This window comes from Scophthalmus maximus, chromosome 18 (assembly GCF_022379125.1).
Source record: "Scophthalmus maximus strain ysfricsl-2021 chromosome 18, ASM2237912v1, whole genome shotgun sequence".
Lineage (NCBI taxonomy): Eukaryota > Metazoa > Chordata > Actinopteri > Pleuronectiformes > Scophthalmidae > Scophthalmus > Scophthalmus maximus.
The window spans coordinates 10563427-10586035 of NC_061532.1; the positions used below are offsets into that span (position 1 = coordinate 10563427).

Genomic DNA, 22609 nt, shown 5'->3' on the forward strand with positions numbered 1-22609 from the left:
AGTCCCAAGTGCAATGTCAGCCAAGTCTAATGCTTCAGGGAAACTTGCAAAAGCTTCTGCTGACAATCATGATGAAGACAATGCCAAAGACAGTGAGGAGAGATCATCAAGCAAAATGTCAACCAGTGAAGTCAGTGAAGTTCCTTCAGAAGAAGAAACTGTAAATAAAGAGGAAACTGTACAAAGACCACAGAGTACCCTGTCGGCTAAATCAGCCAGATCTGTCAAATCAACACGGTCAGATATTTCGAATAAGTCAAAATCTAGTAACTCGAAAGCCTCTGATGCTCCAGGTGAAGAAAATCACGAGGAGAATAAGGAGCGAGCACCAAGCAGTACCTCCATCAAATCAGCTAAGTCAGGACGGTCCAACATCACAGCAGTATCCAAGAAGTCCAAAGCTTCTGAGGTTCCTGCCGAAGATGATACTAACATTACTGACTCTGAAGAAGACAAGGCAGCGAAGAGCTCAGTGTCTGCCATATCAGTGAAGTCAGATGTGACATCAACATCTACAAAATCAAAAGCTTCTCACAGTCCTGAAAAAGTTTACAATGAAGAAGATGATGAAAACAGGGCACAAAGTGTCAGGTCAAATATATCATTGAAGTCTACCGGAAAATCAAGTCCTTCAAAAGCGACTGAAATTTCAGATGAAGAAACTGCAGCTGATTGTGAGGACACTGACGAGAGAACACAAAGTGCGATGTCAATTAAATCATCACAGTCTGATCTATCCCTGACGTCAAAGACATCTAAAGTTTCTGTGCGGACAGCTGGAACTCAGGAGATGGCTCACACAGAGAGGACACCAAGTGTTTTGTCAGTGAAGTCAAACATTTCTGCAAGAACCATGAAGTCCAACATGTCTGGAATTACCTCCGGTAAAAGGACGAGGCCGGATGAAGAAGGTGAAGAAAGAACAAAGAGTGCCATGTCAACCAAATCAGCAAAATCAAATAATGCCACAAAGTCAAACAAATTACCGGCGCCTGAAAGTTCCGAGGCTTCTAACGAAGGAAGTGGTGAAGGAAAATCGGACAGAGCATCAACTGCCATGTCAGAGAAGTCAGTGAGATCGAAAAAATCCAAAGCCTCTGACGTTACTGCTGATGAAAATACTAACGGAAAAGAGGAGAGAACACTCAGCCCTGTGTCTACAAAATCAACCCAATCTGAAATGTTAAGCAGGTCTGAGATCCCTGCTGTGACAGTTGAGGAAACTGAAGACAGAGCACCTACGGCCATGTCATCAAAGTCAAAGGTTTCAGCACGTTCAAAAAAGTCAACAACATCTGAAGTTAAACAAAGTAAAAGTGAGAGGCGGCCACACAGTTCTTTATCTGTCAAGTCAAATCTGTCCATGAAATCTCAAAAATCCAAAATAACTGATACTGGTAAAGATGAGGAGAAGACTATTGTTTCTCCAATAAAAGAAGGGGAAGATGTAAATCCTGATACATGTGATACAACTGATAAGAGCAGTTGTCAATCTAAGACAAGCAAGTCAAACAGGGAAGATGCAAAAACTGCAACAGCGGAGGTTGTTGCAGAAGCTGCCGACATTAAGAGAGTCCCTGATAACAAAAGTGACAAAAGCAACAAATGCACACCTACAAACGCAGATGCTGATGACTTTGAACTGGTCCCATCTAACCTACCAAATACATCCCCTACTGAGGTTGTGAATGAATGGCTGAAATCAATAACTACCGATGGAGATATGTATGACATGGAGGAACTCAATGAAAACTGTGATGGACAGAAGACTGCCAATACAACGGAGGAAATGAATGGAATCGAACATAGTGAAAACAATGATCACTCTGTGGCTGAGAATACAAGAGATGCACAAGAAGGAGTTGTGATGACTAATGACTGCCAAAAAAGCACAGAGGCTCCAAATGCAGATACAGCCTGTACACAGAGTGAAGATGCCTCAAAAATATTCCAATCTTCTGTACAGGTGATGAAGGTACTTATAAATCCAAAGCTCGACCGATGTAACAGTTTACCAGAAATTTCTCCAGTGTATGGACGTAAACTAAGCACTTCAGCTAGAGGTCTTTTGGATTCCCTGGTGAAGTTGCAGTTAATAGACCATGACCCTAAGAACGCGAATGTAAAGGATGAAAGATACCAAGAGCTAATGAATATTCTCAAGTCTCTTTGGCTTTGTGATCCTCCAGAGAATGAATATGTGTTAAAGAAGGTTGATCGCCATTATATGGATGACGAGTTCAATCATGCGTCATCCTCTGGTGTGGATGTCAACAGTGGCTCCACAGGCTCTGGGAAGAGTAGTTATGGCGTGAACGGGGATGTGTCTCAAACACATACCAGTACAAGGAAAGTACAAGAAGTCTGTGAAGATGAAGCAGCCGCAGATGCGAAATGTACACCGGAGAGAGACATGGAAGGAACATGTGAGGAAAAACAGGAAGATGATCCAGCAACAGATGACACAATTAGAAATGATGATAGTCCAACAGAACTACCTGAAACACCACCCTCCTCAGGCAAGAGTTTGGAAAATGACAGCAATGGCCAAAAGGTTTCAGAAGAAGATGAAAAAGAATGTCAAGAAGACACCGCTTCTTCTAGTCCTCCTCTCATTCAAGGAGCACAGTTAGCCAAAAATATTTCTCAAGATCCTGATCCTGTGTGGGTCTTAACCTTACTGAATAAAATAGAAAAGCAGTTCATGACACATTATATTGATGCAATGAAAGAGTTCAAAGTCCGATGGAACTTGGATGATAATGAACAGCTTGAAATGATGATAAGTGAACTTAAAACAGAGGTCCACAAAAGAATCCAAGCCAGTATAGAAAGAGAACTAAGGAAAATTCAAGGTCGAGCAGGCCTACCAACACCTCCTAAAGAAGCAAAGTCACGTGCTTCGACAACCCGAATGGAAGACAGAAGAAGGAGGCTGAACATTATGCTCAAACAATCAGTTGATCAACAAGGAGAAAAAAGTGATGATTCGGCAACAGGCACATCTTACAGTGACCAGCGCAGTGAAAACGACGATTACTGTCCATGTGAATCGTGCATTAAGAATAAAATGACATCAAGGCCACCACTTCCTGCAGAAGTTCTGAATATTGCACCTGTTTCCATGGACTTTGACCTAAAGAGGATTCTGGTGATGAAGAACAATGATCCTGGCAAAACACAGGACATCAACCGGACATTTCACTCTGGAAATGATACTGAGACAAATGAGGCAGAGGCACTTGTAGAAAAAGTTATTGCTCAAGCTTTAACAGAAGTGGAAGGGGATGAAAAACACCATGACACCGAGGATGACTTAGCAGTCGCAGCAGACGTAAAGGAAGCGAATGACGTTGGTCATCATCCAGGTGAAGAAGAAGGGTCTAACAATAGTGAAGCAGGGGAAGAAGACACAATCACAGAATTGACTGAAAGAACAGTAGAAGAAGCTGTGGAAGCAGGGATGGTTGATGACGAAGAAGAGATTCCTGCTACTGGAGCAAGTGATTCTGCAGCTGATGATCTAGCAAATGGATCAACAACTAAAGATGAGATTGCTTTCATGAGTGAAGATGAGCTTGACGAAGTGACTGCTGAAACCACCACAGCTGAAGATGAAAATGCAGCAGAGACCACTATGGCAGCAGATGAGGCTGTGGAGGAAGCGGCAGGCGATGATGAGGAGGAGATCCTTGCTGCCAAAGCACACGAATCTGCAGATGAGAACTATGACAAAGCTGACGAATCATCTAGTGAACCGGCTGAAGAGGCAACAGCAGAAGACGAGTTGGCTGAAGAAAGAGAGATTGCTGTCACAGGTGAAGATGAAGTAAATGCTGAGACTGTTGAAGATAAAATCACAGTAGAGGCTGCTGTGGAAGCCATATCTGAGCATGCCTCTGACAAAGATGAGGCTATGGAGGAGGGGACAGTCCATGAAGAAGAAGACACTGCTGCCACCAGTGAAGATGAACTGAACGAAGATTCTGCTGAAGCCACCACAGCCGAAGGTGAAAATACAGCTGTGGAAGAGGGGCTGAGTGACGATAAAGAAGATCTTGCATCAACAAGTGGAGATGATTTGACAGACGAGAACAATGACACGGTCACAGCTGATGAATCATCAAAGGAAACAGATGAAAAGGCAGAAACTGAAGATGTGACTGCTGAAGAACAAGAGGTTACTGTCACGAGTGAAGGGGAATCGGAAGATGAGCCTGCCGAAAATGAGGCAGACACTAATGAACATGACTTTGACAAAGACGAGGTTGTAGTGGAAGAAGTAGTTGAAGATATGGCAGAGTATGCTGTCAGCAGTGATCATGATGAGTCTGCGGAGAATTTAGATGATGTCACAAATGAAGATGAAACTGGGGAGAAGAAGGAAACCACGAATGATGAACTGCCAAAGGAAATAACTATTGAAGCAACAACAGAAGATGAGCTTGTGGTGGAAAAGGAGATTGCCGAGGATGATCTTGAAGGAGAGGCTGAGGAAGATAAAGATGCAGAAGAGATCACTACACCAGTCACAAGTGAACATGAATCTGACAAAGATGAAGATGTGGCAGAAGAAGCAGGCAGTGATGAAGAAAAGCTTGCTTCCACCAGTGCAGATGAGTCTGCAGATGACACAGCTACTGCTAGTGGTTTATCAGAGGGACCAACTGAAGATGAAAATCCAGCAGAAGAGAGTTATGTAGCTGCCACAGCTGAAAATGAATCTGACGAAGAAGAAGCTGTGGACACAGGAACAGTTGACAATGAAGAAGAGGCTGCTGCCACTAGTGAGGATGATTGTGCCGAAGATGCCACCACGAATGATGATGAAACCGCAGACGAGAATGATGCGGCAGGTGATGAAATGTCAAACGACGCAGATGAAGCAGCAACAACTGAAGATGAGACTGCTACAGAAAAAGAGCCAGAGGTCATGAGCGAAGATGAATCAAAGGAAGTTGAAGATGAAAATCCTGCAAAAGAGTCTGATGTGGCCGCAACCTCTGAAGATGAATCTGAAAAGGATGAGGCCACAGACGCAGAGATGGTTGATGATGGAAAAGAGACTGCTGGGACAAACGATGAAGATGAAACTACAGACAATGATGACACAACAGCAGCTGAAGATGAAGATGAAAGCGCTGAGAGTGCCAGAGATACTGCTGCCATGAGTGAAGATGAAGCTGATGATAAAAGCGCAGAAGAGGAGGCTGATGTTGCAGCAACAACTGAACATGACTCTGACAACGATGCAGCAGTGGAAGAAGAGATACCAGAAACCAGTGAAGAGGAGTCTGACACTGCTGAACGTGAAGAGCATGATAATGCAGAAGCTGTCCCTGAATCTACAAGAGAGGAAAGCTCCAAAGCTGAAACTGAAAATGAATCAGAGGAGGAGAATGAATCAGCCACAGATGATAAGGAATCAGTAAATAATGCAACGACAGATGCAAATGATAGTGAAGGAGAGGAAAAGGATGGAGTGAATGAAGAAGCTGCTGAAACCACCTCAGCTGAAGAGGAAGATGCAGCAGATGTGGCAGACACAATTGAACAAGAATCTGACAAACAGGAAGCAGGGACAACTAAAGATGTGGAGGAAACTGCTGCTACCAGTGAGGAGGATTCTGCGGACGGCACGAATACCCCCACAAATGATGAGGAAACGTCACAGGAAATTGATGACACAGTTGAAGCTGGCCATCTGTCAGAACCATCCAAGCAAGAAACAACTGAAGATGGAGAGGAACTTGTAGAAGAGGATGATAATGCAGAAGCTGTCCCTGAATCTACAAGAGAGGAAAGCTCCAAAGCTGAAACTGAAAATGAATCAGAGGAGGAGAATGAATCAGCCACGGATGATAAGGAATCAGTAAATGAAGCAACAACAGATGCAAACGATAGTGAAGGAGAGGAAAAGGATGTAGTGAATGAAGAAGCTGCTGAAACCACCTCAGCAGAAGAGGAAGATGCAGCAGATGTGGCAGACACAACTGAACAGGTATCTGAAAAGCTGAAGACAACTGAAGATGCAGAAGAGACTGCTGCGAGCAGTGAGGAGGATTCTGCAGATAACAGAGCTGAAGCTAGCAAAGATGGAGAAGAACTTGCAGAGGAGCATGATAATGAAGAAGCTGACCCTGATCCTACAAGAGAGGACAGCTCCAAAAATGAATCAGAGGAGGAGAATGAATCAGCCACAGATGATAATGAATCAGTAAATGATGCAACCACAGATGCAAATGGTACCGAAGGAGAAGAGGATACCTCAAATGTTCAAAGTGATAATGAGGCTTCCGATGAAACTACACAAGAAGATGAGACTGCAGAGGAGGATAAAGTGGCCACAGATGAAAACAAGATTTTAAGTGATGCAGAACATGTTGAAGTGGCGTCAGATGAAGAAGCAACCGATGAGGATTGCACAGAGGCAGCAACAACAGCAGATGAGACTGAAGAACGAGAAACAGCAGAGGAGTCGGGAGAAACTGAAGTGGCAGGGAATGAGACAACTGAGGATGACAGAGGAGAAGGTGCATCTGCAGGAGAAGAGATTAATGAAGCTGAAACAGGAAGGGAAGATCCCACAGATAACAATGAGGATGAATCTGCACAAGACGACAGACAGCAACTTGGAGGAGAAGATGAAGAGGGTATTGAGAACGCTGACAGTGAGTCTGAGGAAAATCCTGACAAAGACGAACAGACGTGTGGATTAAGTGACATTACTGAAGAGCATCAAGATGATGCCGTAGCTGAGACAAACAGTGAAACAGAAGGCGCTGATGATGAAGTGGAGCAAACGCCAGATGAGGATGTGAAGGAAATATCACAACACAACAATGACGAAAGCAAACCAGTTGAAGATAATGATGGACAGACTGAGACAAATGTGACACAGTGTGAATGTATTAACATGTCAAACGGTAATGATGAAGACAATGTTGAAGCCTTCGAAGAAGAGGATGAAGAAACTGAGATACCCGCTGAAGACTGGAATGGAAACCAGGGGGATTCAGCTGACGGAGAAGATGAGGCTGAGGAAGATTCAGAGGAAGAAACTGACGGAGAGCAAGATTTTGCTCCGAGTAAGGCAGATAATAAGGAGGCAGCCAGCGGGGCCGCGGAGAAAACAACAACATTAACCCCACTTGATACTTTAGGCAAAGTGAAGGCAGAATCGGAGGATGGTGCTTATGCTGATGTTGAAGATTCAGAGACCGAAATAAACAACGAAGAAGAAGTCACAATCCCCGAGTCAAAGAGTTAGACATAGATTTCACCATAAGCTGACCATGGTTCTGCATATGCTAATGGGAAAAATTACGTGAACTGAGAATGAGGTGCAGGAGTGAGAAAATAACCGGGACACTGCTAATAATGTTGATGTTTGAATGAGCAAGACATTGAAACCCATGCAAAACAACTACTCATCACACACCAAAAAGGAATCTTAAAAACTTGAATGTATATACTATATGTATAGGAGCTTTGCATAGTTGTATGCAAAATAGATTATTTCTTACATATTATCTACTCAAAGCCTAAGGCATGCAAATGTTTGTTGATGATAATTATGCTTTGTGAATGTTACATTAATGACTTAAAAATGTCATATATGAATATATATATACTGTAGTTTTTCCTCAAATTACTGCAGTATATTTACTCAATTTTTGCTGCTCAACCTTTGTATGCAGGATAAATCAGGTTAGAAGATGTTAAAAATTTAAGTTATATATTTTTCTAGATAATACTGATATTTTTTTTCTAGAGAGCAAGAAAAAAAAGATAATATTCATTATGATTGTCTAACTATTGTGCAGATAGAATACTGTTTATGACAGTATTTCAGTGCTAGATCTAAAAAAAAAAAAACTGGGTGATGATTAACATGTCTTCACATCTTCGCAATTTAGTCAAGTAACTGCATTATAGCTTAAATGGATTTCTATAGCAGATGAACATGAACCTCTCTGTAAGGTCATGGCAGGGTTTTATGGATCACAACTCTCTACTACTCTGTATTTTATCAATCCAGCGGTGTTAGTCAGTAAGAGAATACATTATTCTCTGTGGTACAGAGATTATTACCTTTGCTGAATGTACTGTACAAATTGTCTCTGGAATTAAATGTATTTCAAACTCTTTAGTGCGTTTTTTTAAAAAGAAATATACCTAAAATTCCCCCTAAAAATCATAAATGTGACACTGACATGTGTACAAAGCCTCAGCTCATGAAGTAATTGTCACATCATGAGCTGAGGCTTTGTTCGTCTTCATGTAAAGTTTGCAATAAAACTTTTTTTTTTTACAAATCTAGAAGTGTATCTAGGAATTAAAAATGTGCCACTTTACATGCAACATTCCAGCAACATTTTTGTATTTATTGTGAATGTTAAGTGAATATTACATGAAAATGTGTTTCATCACACTGAACACTACTTAGACACAACAGCACATTCTGTCGGTGGGATGATGAACAGAACCCCAATCTTATCAACATGCTTAATCATTCACCACAATCACAAACATTTCCATACAATAATTTAAGGAAAATCCACATTTAGAATTCAATAAAATGCAATGCATCAATATCCTCTGCAGAAATGACATTGAGGGGTGTCTTCTGATCTATAGGGTCATCCAAAGATGACTCCTGTAGCCTATTTTATTTAAAAATCAGTGAATCAACTACATTTGTGGAATATGATGGTTCAGTTTATGGAGGGCTACGATCGCCCCATGCACAGCATTGGCACAAGAATGAGCACAGGTTCCTTGAGTCTTTACTATTTACTATCCCGTACACAAGTATAATCAACTGCTGTGGAGGTGTCTGTGAACGGGCACGTGAGGCTGTCTGCTGAGACTTCATTCATTCTCCTTCTGCGGCGAGCCCCATTAGATAGAGCTGATGGATGTGCCCCTCTCACAGTTTCCATTCGCGGTCTCTTGTGGTCATGTGACATACATAATTGGTGTCACTCTGATTGACTGCGTAACGCCACGGCGAGGTGCAGGCCTCTCATCTCGAGCTTCTGTATCGAGACAAGAACATCTTGCCGCAACAGTCCACTACTCCACTATGGAAGATGACCCAATACTTTACTTCCAGTGGAGTACACGAGTGATGCGTGCTTGCAGTTTTGCTTGTAAGCAAAGAAGGGTAGCTTAGCTTACTGTAACTAAGTACAATCACCGAATGAAAGAGAACCATACTGTATAGCACCCCAAAGAGCATCAATATAGTGGAGAATCACCTGATTAATAAAATGTAGATATGGGGAATAAAGGTTCGACAAAAGATTTTAAACCATGGCCCATTTTTTTGTTTTCAAATTATGAAAATTTCCTCTATGGATAAATCCTACCCATCTCATCAAGCCATTTCCAGCAGCAGCAGGCAACTGTTTGCTAATAAACCCTAAATCTACTTACTGATTCGACCTCTACTCAAGTTGAAGGGAGCCATGTTGGAAAATGTCCCCTGGTTGTGGAGCACGAGTGTGTGTACGGCTTAAAGAAATTATTCTTGCTCTCGTGGGCATTTGGGATGGTCTTACTGTGCCTGTTCTCTATTGTATTGTATTGTTCCTCCTGTATAATTGTTTTCAATCCCTCCTCCGTAGTCTTATTTCAAATAGGCAGGCATGAGTACACTAGAGTTATATCGGCAGGTTCAAGATGCTGGCCGATCACGTTCGTGTGAAAGTAGTTCTGTTGTGAGCATAACGTGACATTGTTCCTCCGGGAGGAAAAGTACTCAGTAAGACTATTGCTACGAACCTGTAATGAAAAGAATATGGTTAAAAAACCATCAAATGCAATGTGAATTTACAATATCTCTTATCAATATGTTTTCACAAACGCTTTTAGAATACATTTTAACTATAATGTTTGATTTGGTGAGATGAATCTAATCCTCAAATCTTGTGGAAAAGCAGAGCGGTTCTTTTTTTTTGGAGGAAGCACCTGCCTGCTGGCACAGTGTTATTTCCACGGTAAACACACTGGAAGAGTGAGGAACGTCATCCGGAGCACAATAATAAGGGGCTTTCCCGCAGCCATGTTTACCTCAGAATAACTTGCCTCTGGAACAGCTGCATAGATTTTGCTCCCAGCTAAATTACCTCAAAACCCCACTGCAGATGTGTGTTTTTGATGTGTGTAACTGAGGAAAATGCAGGATTTTTTGACTTACGCATATCATATTGATGGCAATTAAGAAACACGAATGAGGGAAATTATGAAAAAAAATTATAAATATGAGGACTCATTGCCATTACAGCGAATCCCTCACATTAAGCCACAGTGCGCTGTGCTGACAGACCAAAGGAGGAAAGTAGAACCAGGAAAAGTGAAGTTCTCCTGAAAGCACTAAGCATCCCAGAGGAACGGCAAAAGTGGCTGTTGTACACATGGAGGGGGTTCGACAGCTCCTTGTTTGGTGACAATAACTTTGTCTCTTTCGGGCAAGTGCGGGAGCAAGAACTTCTCTCACTCCATGTGTGACAGAGGATAGAAATGGTTCCCACACAGACAGGAAGTCAAAGAGGGGCCTCTTGTGATGTGGAGGGGGATCAAAATTGAGGAAAGTGTGTGTGTGTGTGTGTGTGTGTGTGTGTGTGCGTCTGTGTGTCTCTGTGTGTGTGTGTGTGTGTGTGTGTGTGTGTGTGTGTGTGTGTGTGTGTGTGTGTGTGTGTGTGCGTGTGCTTTAATAAACACCGTGCTTAAATGAGCACTTACGAAACAACTTGTAGGAAATATGGAATATAAAATCTTTAGGTTTGATACAATAAAAGTTCCACTTTGCCACACACCCACAACACACAACTCTAAAACAGTTACACAAGCGCATGCACAGGCATTCTCAGTCACACGCAGTGCACACTCACATTAATAATGAGAGTTGAAAGCCGCTATTGGCAGCGTGTATGCCTTTGGCACAGAGGTGGTCAAGACCACGTTACTGAAGGAGACCCACGCTCCCTTTCTTTCCCACTGTTGTTCAGGTTATCCTGTGGGGCCACTTATGACCCTTCTGCAGGCAGGATGCAATGTCTGGGGACCCCAACAGAGCTGTACACAAGCATCCGCCAAGCCCTGGGAAGAAAACAAGGGCTGATGGAAAACCAGAAGAAGGGAGTATAAAGAGAAACAGCAGTTAGTAACCAGGACGCACTCAATAACAATCACCATGCACCTGCAGCCTGTGTGTGTGTGTGTGTGTGTGTGTGTGTGTGTGTGTGTGTGTGTGTGTGTGCAGTGAAGTGAGGCTGTTCATTCAGAGAACCACAGCACAACACGGTCCCCGCACACAGCACAGGTGGTCCAAACAAAACCTGTGAAGTCCTGCCCAGAGAGTAATATCCCCACGTTGCGTGTTTTATAAAGCCCCCCCATAGGAAGCAAACACTTCCGGTGCTGCAAGATTTATTGTTCCCTGCTCTTATAGGTTACGACATACTATGAATGATATCTTCCTTGCAAAATTCTTAATGACATTCAATATTAATTCAGAAACAAAAGGGTCATAAATACTGCTAGATATTGTTTTGTGTTCAAATTAAAAAAAGGGCTGAATTCCCCTCCTCAGTTGCATTATGTGGTGACAATAGGAAGGAGCTGGTTAACTGCGCTGCATGGTGTGAAAAACCAAAGCATTGTTGTACTTTGATAGATTGACCCCACTTCAGCTCGCAATTTCACATCCGCACACTACAAGCATTACGCTATACCAAAAAAATCCCCAACAAGTTTCAATGGAGTGCAACGCTCTTTTGAATCATATAGGAGGTCAATTTAATGCTTATCTATTAATAGAATGACATGGGTTTAGGGAAAAGCTATGTCTAGAAGCAAACCTACTTTAGGAGAGTAAGGGAATAAAATGAGACTTTCTACGCCATCTAGTGTCAACTACAGGGAACACCAGAAACCAGACAACCTACAGTACATTGACCCTGAACCATGCGCAGCTTAATGTTCTTGAGGTAAATACAGAATCAGTGCATAGACTTTTTTTTCAAATGAAAGTACTCGTGCAGAAGAGGAAAGCAAGGGTCGTCGTCATAGAGGTTGAGTAATTTGATTCCTATAGTGCACTGCAAAACAATCTTACCAATTACACAATATCAACACTAAAGTGGATGTGTTGCACATTAATTCACAAAGCAAATGTGTTTTGAAATGTAACTGGCAGAGAACAATATTTGGTGGTAAAAAAAAATATTTCTACGGATGTACATCAAAAAGCTCTTTAGAAAGGTCTTAATTCTCAAAAATATGAATATCTCTAAACGATTTTGATAAACCCACCCCAGTTTTACTTGATGTCAGTGTATGCACACAACTGTGACGGCCTAGTTCACGAGGCCATCTAGTGGTAAAGATGTGTACTGATTTGTATGAACTACTGTATATTAAACACAACTGTTAGTGTCACTGTTTGCAAAGAGGAACTGTGAAATATGTCATGTTCTCTCTTTTACAGTAACAAACATCCAATCACACATATACTCACCAACAATACAGACAGATACAGTACAGCACAGCCCCCTTCTCTGAAGGACTAATATAGAAGTTGTATATTAACATAAATTATTGGCTGTCCACCAACACATTTTGTAAAACAACTGGCCAGATAAATTATTAAACTCCCTCTTCTTTGCAATTTGGTCAATAAATTTGACGTTTGTTGTGAAACGTTAAATTGTATTCATTAATCTAATCCCTCAACTAACTGAAATGTATCCAGCTTGTTTGTAGAGTTTGTACAGTAGATGATCTGCAGCAGCAGGGGCAAGAGAAGGAATGACAAGACAAAATAAATAGTCTGGAATCTTTTTACAGTAATGGCAGTGGAGTTCCCCTGAGGATGCCGGTTTGTGTTTGTGTGTGTGTGAGAGAGAGGGGGGGGGGGGGGGGGGGGGGGGGGCGCGGCAGACAGCAAGAGAAAAAAAGAGAGAGAAACATACGAAACCAAAATGAGCGAGTGATAGTGACATACTCACAAGCATACTTAGTTTTCAATGAGGAACCTGACGACATTTTGCATCTGGAGTACGTTTGGCGATACGAGCCTGGGGGACAACGTCAAGGTATTTATATACTGTATGATCACTTGACAATGCGGATATATTGTATTAATGAAATTATCTGTTTTCCCACATGAAAACACAATTCAATTTAAAACAAAGTTAAGTTTTTCCCTGCTCAACAGCAGTGGGACCTCCCCTTATAATATTAACACGCTAAGTAATTCAATAGTGCAGCAAATAATGTGTGACTTCAGTCTGAATCCCTACTATTTTAAGGTTTTGGTTGAGCTAAAGCATTGTGACTAAAGTATTTCAGCATATTTGCATGTACAAGCATAAACTTTAACTTCAGTGATATATATGAATCCCTTGTAGCTGCTAAATATACAAATATTGTTAATATTGAACCTGGCTTTTGCTCCTATGATATCTTATAGGAGTGCCTCTACACATACTGTCGATTCAAAAAACAGCAGTAATACGTGAAAAACATGTTTCACATTGACGCAAACACAGAGACAAAGCATCTGTATATTTCTGCATCTGTGTCTTATCAGTTAATTTGAGCATGTCATTCTTCCTCTATTTTTGGCGTTGACTTTACATTGTGGCTGCATCTAACTGTACATACAACCAACTGTAAACATATTTTCCACTTCCTCATATGAGAGGCAATTTGCTTTAAGTGCACTTGTAACGACGACACAAAACAAAACAACAAAAAACAAGAGACTATTGATTTAGCAATTTTTGAATTATTTGTATTCATTTTCAGCACCGGGCATGAACTCACAGACCAGGGCCTGCAGTCGGAGGAGGAGTGGAGACTGAACAGAGCGTCAGTAAAGCTCATCTGCTTCATCAGGTATGACCATGAACAAAATTAAAGTGAATTTTTGTGCTTTTAGCAGAAACTTGGCATGGGTGGTAGTTTTTGACACGGTTAATGCACAAAATAATGAAGGATGTTCATGTACTTTCATAATAAGTAAATCTTGTTTGTGGTGTAGCCGAAGACGTGAATCATTTCCATCGTATATTTTCAGGATGGGCTGCGCTTGTAGTGGCCAGAAACAAGTAAGCGAGGGCGAGTTCTACAAAAGGAAACACAACTCTCAGGCCTCCAACTCTCTGAATCACACAGTAAGTTGACCACTCTAGGGGGGAAAAAAACACCTTTATACACTAACCAAGTAAAAAATAAAGTCATTTACTGTGAATTTACATTATTAGGCAGTGTTTTTCATTGACGTCCTGCTCATTTTGAATATTAATACCAAAAATGTACTCTTCTTTGTTGTTCTTTAGGCACCAAGTGGAAAGACCAATTTGGATAATGGTACTCACTGAACACATCTCACATCAAAACCCAACAACGTTCTACTGAAAAATGATAGACCTGCATTCATGCATTGCATATAATTGTAAACCCTTAAGCAGAGGCTACATTTAGTGATTGAGATCTCGGTTGGATTTCCTCTGTCCTCTTCCGGGGAAACGATAAGATTATTTGTGAGCGATGTCAGTATAAAAAATTGACAGAATTGCACATACTTTGAAGATTATAACTAGGAATACAGCATTATGCCCAGAAATTCATCCCTAAATAACAGAATAAAACACAAATGGACGACTGTAAAGTGAAATTGCTTCTTGAACTAGTTCCCTTTGATCGTTTACTCTACCTGACTTTAGACGACGCCCTGTTTGTGGCACAACACGACTTCAAGGCGAACGACAACAGTCATCTGCCGTTCAAGAAGGGAGACAAACTCAAGGTTTTGCAAGAGTAAGTCTCATTAAAGTCCCGACTATGCAGTATCCCGACAGTAGTGAAACAGACCACATGAGAAAAGCTGATCTTCCCTTGTCTTGTTTGAAGAATTGGGGAATGGTGGCTGGCTAAATCGTTTGCGACGGGACAGGAGGGATTCATACCATGCAATTATGTCGCCAGAGTCGATACGCTGGAGGTGGAAAAGTAAGCAACAAATTCCAACACAAAACTGGTTTATTATCAAATGACATGGCAGATCAAATTTGGCGACGCAATAACGTTTTATGGACTGCCCCACAAATGCTGTACCTGTTTTTTAATAGTTGAAAGTAGCAGTTGTAGTAGAGCACATAAAGCACATATTGTGGTTCTCTCTCTTCTGTAGCTGGTTTTTCAAGAGCTTGAGTCGGCGAGAGACTGAACGACTGCTTTTGGCGCCCGGAAATAAACCGGGCGCCTTTCTTGTTCGAGAGAGTGAGAGCTGTAAAGGTGAGCGCCCAAATTCAGGAAGGAATAAACAGAAACGTGAATATTTCCAGAAGTTTTAAACCCTGTGTGTAACAATCTATTTGTTTTCCCCTTAAGGGTCCTACTCGCTGTCGGTCAGAGATCATGTGTCCGGACAAGGAGAAATGGTAAAACACTACAAGATCCGCCTCCTGGACAAAGGTGGTTTCTACATTTCTCCTTCCACCACGTTCCCATCATTACAGGAACTGATCACGTACTACATTTGTAAGTAAATACGTTTGATCCACCCGCCGTCTTAAAATTAAGGATGTCTGTATTTTGACGTGTGAATTTATTGCCAAAATTTGAAATTGCAAGATGTCTGCGCTGACGAGTTCGACCCTTGTGATGTGTATTTCCTGTGTGAAAGGAAAGTGTTTTTCCACTCCTGCGACTAAACCACAAGATAACAAGGTGGAATCTCTAGATCGGTTGCCAACGCACAGCAACTTGTGATCTTTAACTAAAAGATTATTTAAGGAAACAGGAGCTCATCAGACCTGTAGTGCGTCAGTGACTAAATTTAGCATAATAGCAACAGCGAAGATATATTTTTCATGTATCAAAATTGGGTGCAGGTACAGCTGACGGTCTGTGTCGGCGACTCTACGCTCCCTGTAAGCCCAAAGCGCCCCAGCTGCCGTGGGCACAAGACGAGTGGGAGATTCCCAGGGAGACGCTGAAAATGGAGAAGAAACTGGGAGCCGGGCAGTTTGGAGAAGTGTGGATGGGTGAGGGAAAGCTACCAAATGTGGTTGGTTAAATCAAGACATTGTGTGACTGAGAGCACCGTTATAAAAAATAAAATGAATCTGACTGCAGGTTACTACAAGACCACCCAGAAGGTTGCTATCAAGACCCTAAAGGAGGGCATGATGGAGCCTGAGGCCTTCCTCCAAGAGGCCAACCTCATGAAGCAGCTGCAGCATGAACGCCTGGTGCGCCTCCACGCCGTGGTCACAAAGGAGCCCATCCTCATCGTCACTGAGTTCATGATCAATGGTAAGACAGGGCGCTAAAATGTCCAGCTGCAACCGATGGCTATTCCCGTTACGGATTAATCCGGCAACTATTTTGTCTATATTGCCTGTGAAATGTTAGAAAATATGGAAAACAATATTCAAATAGGCCAACCCTGCGTCCAAGGCTCAACAGATTATAATACACTGTGATATCAGACAAATCTTTTCAAATGAGAACCAGAAAATGTTTGATATTTTAATGCTTCTAAGTCAAAGGGATTAAAAACTACTACTACTACCTAAACTACTAAGCTTATAATATTCACTTCAAGTGACTGTATCAGACATTAAGAGTCAATTCCATGGCTATTTTTGAGTCCATAGTATGAGGTGTTATTGTATTTTACTCCACTTTGTAATATTTGATACAGTGTCATTTCAATTTGAATACGTTTAAACTACAGACTCAAACATTTATACAAATGGAGTGTTAACAGGGTTAATTGTAGCGGCCGATTGTAGCCTCATACTCTCCTTGATATCATGCAACAAGCGCTGGGTCATATGAATTTGGTTTCTTTCAGTTCAAGATGTCGCAGTGTCTTTATGCACAATTGGAAGAATTTACCAGGACTATGAAACTACAATATCTTTCCAATTCTAAATGTTATCTTTCTTTTCTTTTTTTCTGACAACGCAGGATGTCTCCTGGACTTTCTAAAAACAGACGAGGGAAGGAAGCTAACGCTCAATAAGCTGATAGACATGTCAGCACAGGTTAAAAACTCAATTTTCTAACAATTTGAATCTTCTACATGACATTTTCATCACGTGGCTAAAGCCGGAATTTGTCTGTGCTTCTGTGGTTTTTGCATTTCTAAACCACATTTCACCAATGTGGTCACTTGCGACTACATGATGTTAGTATTTAATAAAATAAAAAAAAACTTTGTCGGACAGAAAAACAACAGCGTTATTGTTGACCACAAAGTCTATTTATACACACTGGCTGCTCTAAAGTAACTCTGAACGTGTGGTGTAGTTCACTGTGACACCAGTGAGGAAGTTCATGCACGTTGAAACTGTCACAGTAGCTGTGTGGTTTCTTTGGTTTTGCTCGTCTTGCTCAAAGCCTTGCCCTACATCAATTATTAACATCCGGACAGGAAATCGTGCTTTTTTTCCCAGCCATAGTGAGCTCCCCACAGAACTCTTAGCGCCCCCCCCCCAAAACATTTTCACTTCCTGAGAGTTATCAAATCCTGTTAAACCCACTTTGCTACTATTAAACACATAGACTGAAGCGTTCATGTATACACACATACTGTAGCAGCGCTGTTGCATGTGCTCAACCACTGTACACACACTGACCAGAGGAAATAGTCACAAATGTACAAAATCTATATCTTTCTAGTGTAATTCTCTTATTTCTTGAAAAAGATGAATGGATTAACACATTTTCAGATTTTGTATTCGATGATAATTCCCTTAAAAATCCTTTCCTGATCTTTCAAAATGACAGATAGCTGAAGGCATGGCATTCATCGAGAAGAAGAAATACATCCACAGAGACCTGCGCGCGGCCAACATACTGGTCAGTGAGACCCTGCACTGCAAGATAGCGGACTTTGGCCTGGCCAGGATCATTGATTCAGAATACACAGCTCAAGAAGGTACAGTAACACGCGTGGTGTTTCAAACGCGCCCTCATCCTCGAGGAATACTGACCAGACGATAAAGTATGTATGATGTATTCAGATCCTCAATCAAGTTAGACGCAGGTTATCTTAACCATCCTGACAACACAGTGAAGAGGATCAGCAGTGGGCAATGTGGATACAATCTTGTTCCACAACACTATATGTGTAACTAAAGACTGTGATACACTAGCAATATATAGAGATAAATTATACATAGCGAGATATTGAGAAAGAAAGAATTTTTGCCCAGTGAATTGATTAAATTCAGGGCTGAAAAAAAATCCAGCAAAAATAATACTGGCCAGCTTTGCCAGAAAAAGTGACAAATACATCCAAAGATATTAAACATGTGGCCACCTATGTAAAAAGGGTATCGTAAAAAAAGCTCTACCAGTAATAAGATCTCTATAATTTCTGTATAAACACGTACACACACACACACACACTCTGCCATCACCAGCCAATTTAACACAATTTAAAAAAACCCCATCTGTTTCTATCACCCTCTTTCTGACAACTATAGGCGCTAAATTTCCCATCAAATGGACGGCTCCGGAGGCCATCAATTTTGGCACATTCAGCATCAAGTCGGATGTCTGGTCCTTTGGGATCCTCCTGACAGAAATGGTTACCTATGGAAGAATACCCTACCCAGGTACAGGACAAGCGGGTTGTAAAGAACACTCACAGTATATGTACCGTGTCTAAAATATAAAATCTATGTTGCTCTCTTGTAGTTATTTAAATCTAATCTCACACTTTTCTTTTTCCTAATCAGGGATGACCAACCCGGAGGTGATCAGGAGCCTGGACAGAATGTACAGGATGCTGTGCCCGGAGGGCTGTCCCGAGGAACTCTACGACATCATGATGATGTGCTGGAGAGAGAGGCCTGACGACCGGCCGACATTTGAATTCCTGCAGAACACTCTTAACGACTTCTTTATCGCCACGGAGGGACAGTATGAGATGCAGCCATGATGAAAGACAAAGAAAATGCTTCCTGCTGATAACCCAAAGAGAGAAATGAGACTTGAATGGATGGATGGACCTAACATCTTTCTGGCGGATACATTTAAAAAAAAAAAAAATCGAATGGACACATCTTCTTATGAGTGAAAATAAAAGCTACTTCTTCGTGGCTTCTTTGAGCTCCAGCAGCTACTGTTCGAGCATCTGAGCACATGTAAAAGTCAGAAAGAAAACATTCAGAACATGTTTTAGCATTGTTACTGTACTCCTTATTAATGTCTCCCATTCTTGTTAAAGGTCATTGAGACATGAGAAGACACAATTGAGACTGATAAACAATGGACAAACAGAAATATGGAAATACAAATACAATACATGCATCTTGTAATAAGGCATTTGGAGCCAGGGAAGTTGGGTAAAACCCGAGATTAGGTATTTGCATGGTATAGAAATGAGCAGCCCGAGATAACATGCACAATACTTTGCACTTTTTATTCCTTCAGTCATTCAGTGAATATATAGAGAAAGAAAAAGATAATTTATATTTGGATAACTGGTTCTCTAAATAAAATATTTACATTTCTTAGAGCGCACTCCTGTATTTCATCGACAGACATTTATTATCAAAAAGACGTCCCTCTAAAGAGTGAGCATGCAACCACAGGATGTGACCAAGTTAAAGTCTTGGTCTAATTTCGGTTTGAATTATGGTCATATGCAAAGTATCCAAAGGGACGAAAATGCATCGATAAACACACAAACATTACAATGTACATGTTTATCTGAGCACAGAGTGCAAGAGACTCCGACAGCGTACAGGAAGCCTTTAAAATCAACAGACTTTACAAAATTACAGTTTGATCGTCTTCACTAAACCGTCCCTGGGGGGCTCTGACAATATCTTGAAGATAAGCGAGCGGAGTGGCTGCGGCAGCCATTTCCTGAACGGACTGGAAACAGGAAGTGTGAGTCAGCATTCCTCAAAATGCCAAACAGCTCACATGCAAAATTGTTTTTCACAACTTTACATTTCTTGTGCTTGTAAATTCCAGTTATTTGACATCAGACATCAGAAAAAGATATCTTAAAAGACATATATATAATATTTACCATCAATAGCACCCACAAAGGCAAACACAAGACCATCACACTGTGTGTCCTGCCGTAGGTCTCACCATGTTATCATGAGTGAGTTTCAAGAGACAACATATAGATTTGATTAAACAACTGGCCTGTTGTTTTACTGTTGCATCAACAAAGCAGTCTGTAATAGCGATTATAAAAAAAAAAGATTTTGATATGAGGGAGCTCAGGGTTGTTTGTAAAATCAGAAAAAGAAATTTAATGGCAGTTTTGGGTCTTTAAAACCTGTGCTGTCAGAGCAGTAGTTACAATACTCCTATCATCCGGCAGAGGTCAGTGTTTTGCAGTTTAACGTGATGGATCCACAGGACGTATCACATCACAGCCAACACTGCCAATTCAACTCCTTTGTTGCTTATGAGGACAGTAGAATACTTGAGCTTCTGTGGAGTCAGTAAAGATGAAAAGGGACAGACTATTACACACTACAGACTGCCATTTAACGACAGCAAATGAAGGGTGAGAGAGAAACAATGGAAATGACATGCAGCCGAGGTCCCCAGCCACATGTTTCCTTTAGATTAAAACCCATTCCACTGAATACTGAGCAGGAGGGAGATGCATCCTCGAAGCGTAAAGCACACGTTTTGCCAAACGGCACCACACACATGAATTTGAGTCACAGACGCCGAGGTCAGCGTCAAAACCACTGCCATGTAGAACCTCACAGATCCTGCCCTGCGTGGTGGTCATGGTCTCAGTCACTGCAGAGGTGGTTTCAAACCGTCGAGCCGTCCTGCCACGCACTGATCCTATCACACTTATTTGTATTCATTTAGTCTTTATCTGTCTAACCGCCTGGCTCTCTTTGCATCAGAAAGCAGTGACAAAGACATTTTAGAAGAGATAAGAAGAGATGATTTATCATTTAAAATTAGGTTGAGCTGGAAAGCTAATAGGAACAATTGTTATTATCAGAAAAATGTCATTATTACTGTAGAAGATTTGAATTGCATTGTTTCTCGCAACTTAACCAACAAGTTCAGCGGCTGATTATCTCTCAAAAATCCCCCAAAAATCCATCTGTTGAGCATCAAAACTTGGTTCAGTGCAAGAGACAGCTGATGTCACGGGGATGCAGCAGATATTGGATCTGTGTTTTCACACGCTACGCCACTGGCACAATCTCAAAGAAGGATCAGCGATGAGTCTCACACTGCAGGGTGATTGGTAAGCAGCTCACCTTCACCATGAGCCGTGATGTTTACACAAGATGACGAGACATGCGCAGGTAAAGGTTGGGGAGGCGCTGAGCGCCCTCTCCCCTCCTCCTCTTCATCACCGCTGCCCTAAGAGGCATAATGACGCGAAACGGCGAATCGTACACAGATTGATGACTGATCCCTGCAGAAGGCAACACATCATTAGCATCTTGTGTGGATAACCCCACACTGTCCTCTGGGATAGTAACAAGCACATCAACACAGATGAAAAGAGACACGCTTTCATCTACAAATAATGTTGCTGCCGTCAACGGTGTCGGCAATATGCTGCTCATGAACATGCTTTCTCTCCCGGGCTTTGATGTCATTAAATTAATGGAGTCCATCAAGCGGCAGAGTGTTTGGTCCAATAGATGTGAGGGGCTCTTGAAACAGTGACAGAGGTTGACTACAAAACATTTTTGCAAAATGAGCAGCTGTAAAGTTGATAAGCAAAGAGAAGGTTGTTGTTGTGGGAAACAACAGGGCTTCCGTAATTCTGGACTTTCATGTGACATTATCTCATACTGTACACAATCAATAAATCTGTTCTCTGACTTACGACTATAAATAAAACCCGAGCTAAACTAATCACTCTTGTCACTCAATTTAGAAAAACAACACATAGTTTGTATGGGCTCTTAATATAGTATAATATAAGGCTTCATTTTAAATTTCTCTCGAAATGCACAACAATTAGCCCGCACTAATTTATTCTGTGTAACTCAAAACAGGACTATGTAGCACAGTAGACACAAGATCTTACATAACGCTCAAGTTTCAGAGTATAAACATGAACATAACGGTAAATGGCTTAATGTAGCTAATTTTTGTGTTTTATGGATTTCTGAGGTTAAAGTGACAGAAACATCCATGAAATGTGATTTGCCTAAAGCGTCAGGCTTTACTGCAAATACACAACGATAAACTGCTCTACCTCTCAGAAAAAAGTATTTTATGGCGCAATATACTGTGAGTGATCCATTCCAAAGTACATGTTTTCCATAATATGGAGTCCCTGGGCCAGACTTCTGCACTGTACATGAACTCTGCTGGAAATCAATATGTATAGCTGTTCTCCAGAGTTCTGCTGAAAATTGAGACAGAAAAAAATGCAAAATGTAAAGCTTCTCCAGCGCGTCTGACTGCACAGATGTTACTGCTGACATTAGCGTCCTTGGAAAGTCCTCTGCTGTATGTTAATATGTCCTGATCTTTTGGAGAAGGAAAAAAAAATGCTTTGTCTATTGTCAGACCGTGCTGAGCACTTGGTGCTAAACATGAACCAGGGGGATTGATG

General features: G+C 41.4%; 3 protein-coding genes across 5 annotated transcripts in view; 2 read left to right on the top strand and 1 right to left on the bottom strand.

Annotated features, from left to right (window-relative positions):
• The window catches only part of si:dkey-71h2.2 (low density lipoprotein receptor adapter protein 1), a 96230-nt gene that overhangs the window by 11450 nt on the left and 62171 nt on the right, over positions 1–22609 (bottom strand). The window contains exon 9 of one of the 3 annotated variants that reach the window (XM_035616824.2): positions 10741–11124. The exons of the other annotated variants lie outside the window; for them this stretch is intronic. Coding sequence (XP_035472717.1) covers positions 11034–11124 — 91 coding nt within the window. The 3' untranslated portion in view covers positions 10741–11033. Of the gene's footprint in view, positions 1–10740; positions 11125–22609 lie in introns of those variants that run through there. 3 annotated transcript variants of the gene reach the window in all.
• Positions 501–8182, top strand: LOC118289789 (retinitis pigmentosa 1-like 1 protein). The gene has a single exon (XM_035616816.2). The coding sequence runs from the start codon at positions 707–709 to the stop codon at positions 7268–7270; it is 6564 nt and encodes a 2187-aa protein (XP_035472709.2). The 5' UTR covers positions 501–706; the 3' UTR covers positions 7271–8182.
• blk (BLK proto-oncogene, Src family tyrosine kinase) lies at positions 12953–19550 on the top strand. The gene is made up of 14 exons (XM_035616817.2): positions 12953–13103; positions 13819–13908; positions 14090–14186; positions 14352–14382; positions 14739–14832; positions 14926–15024; positions 15206–15309; positions 15406–15555; positions 15909–16061; positions 16153–16332; positions 16993–17069; positions 17815–17965; positions 18516–18647; positions 18771–19550. The coding sequence occupies exons 3-14, from the start codon at positions 14091–14093 to the stop codon at positions 18971–18973; spliced, it is 1470 nt and encodes a 489-aa protein (XP_035472710.1). The 5' UTR covers positions 12953–13103; positions 13819–13908; position 14090; the 3' UTR covers positions 18974–19550.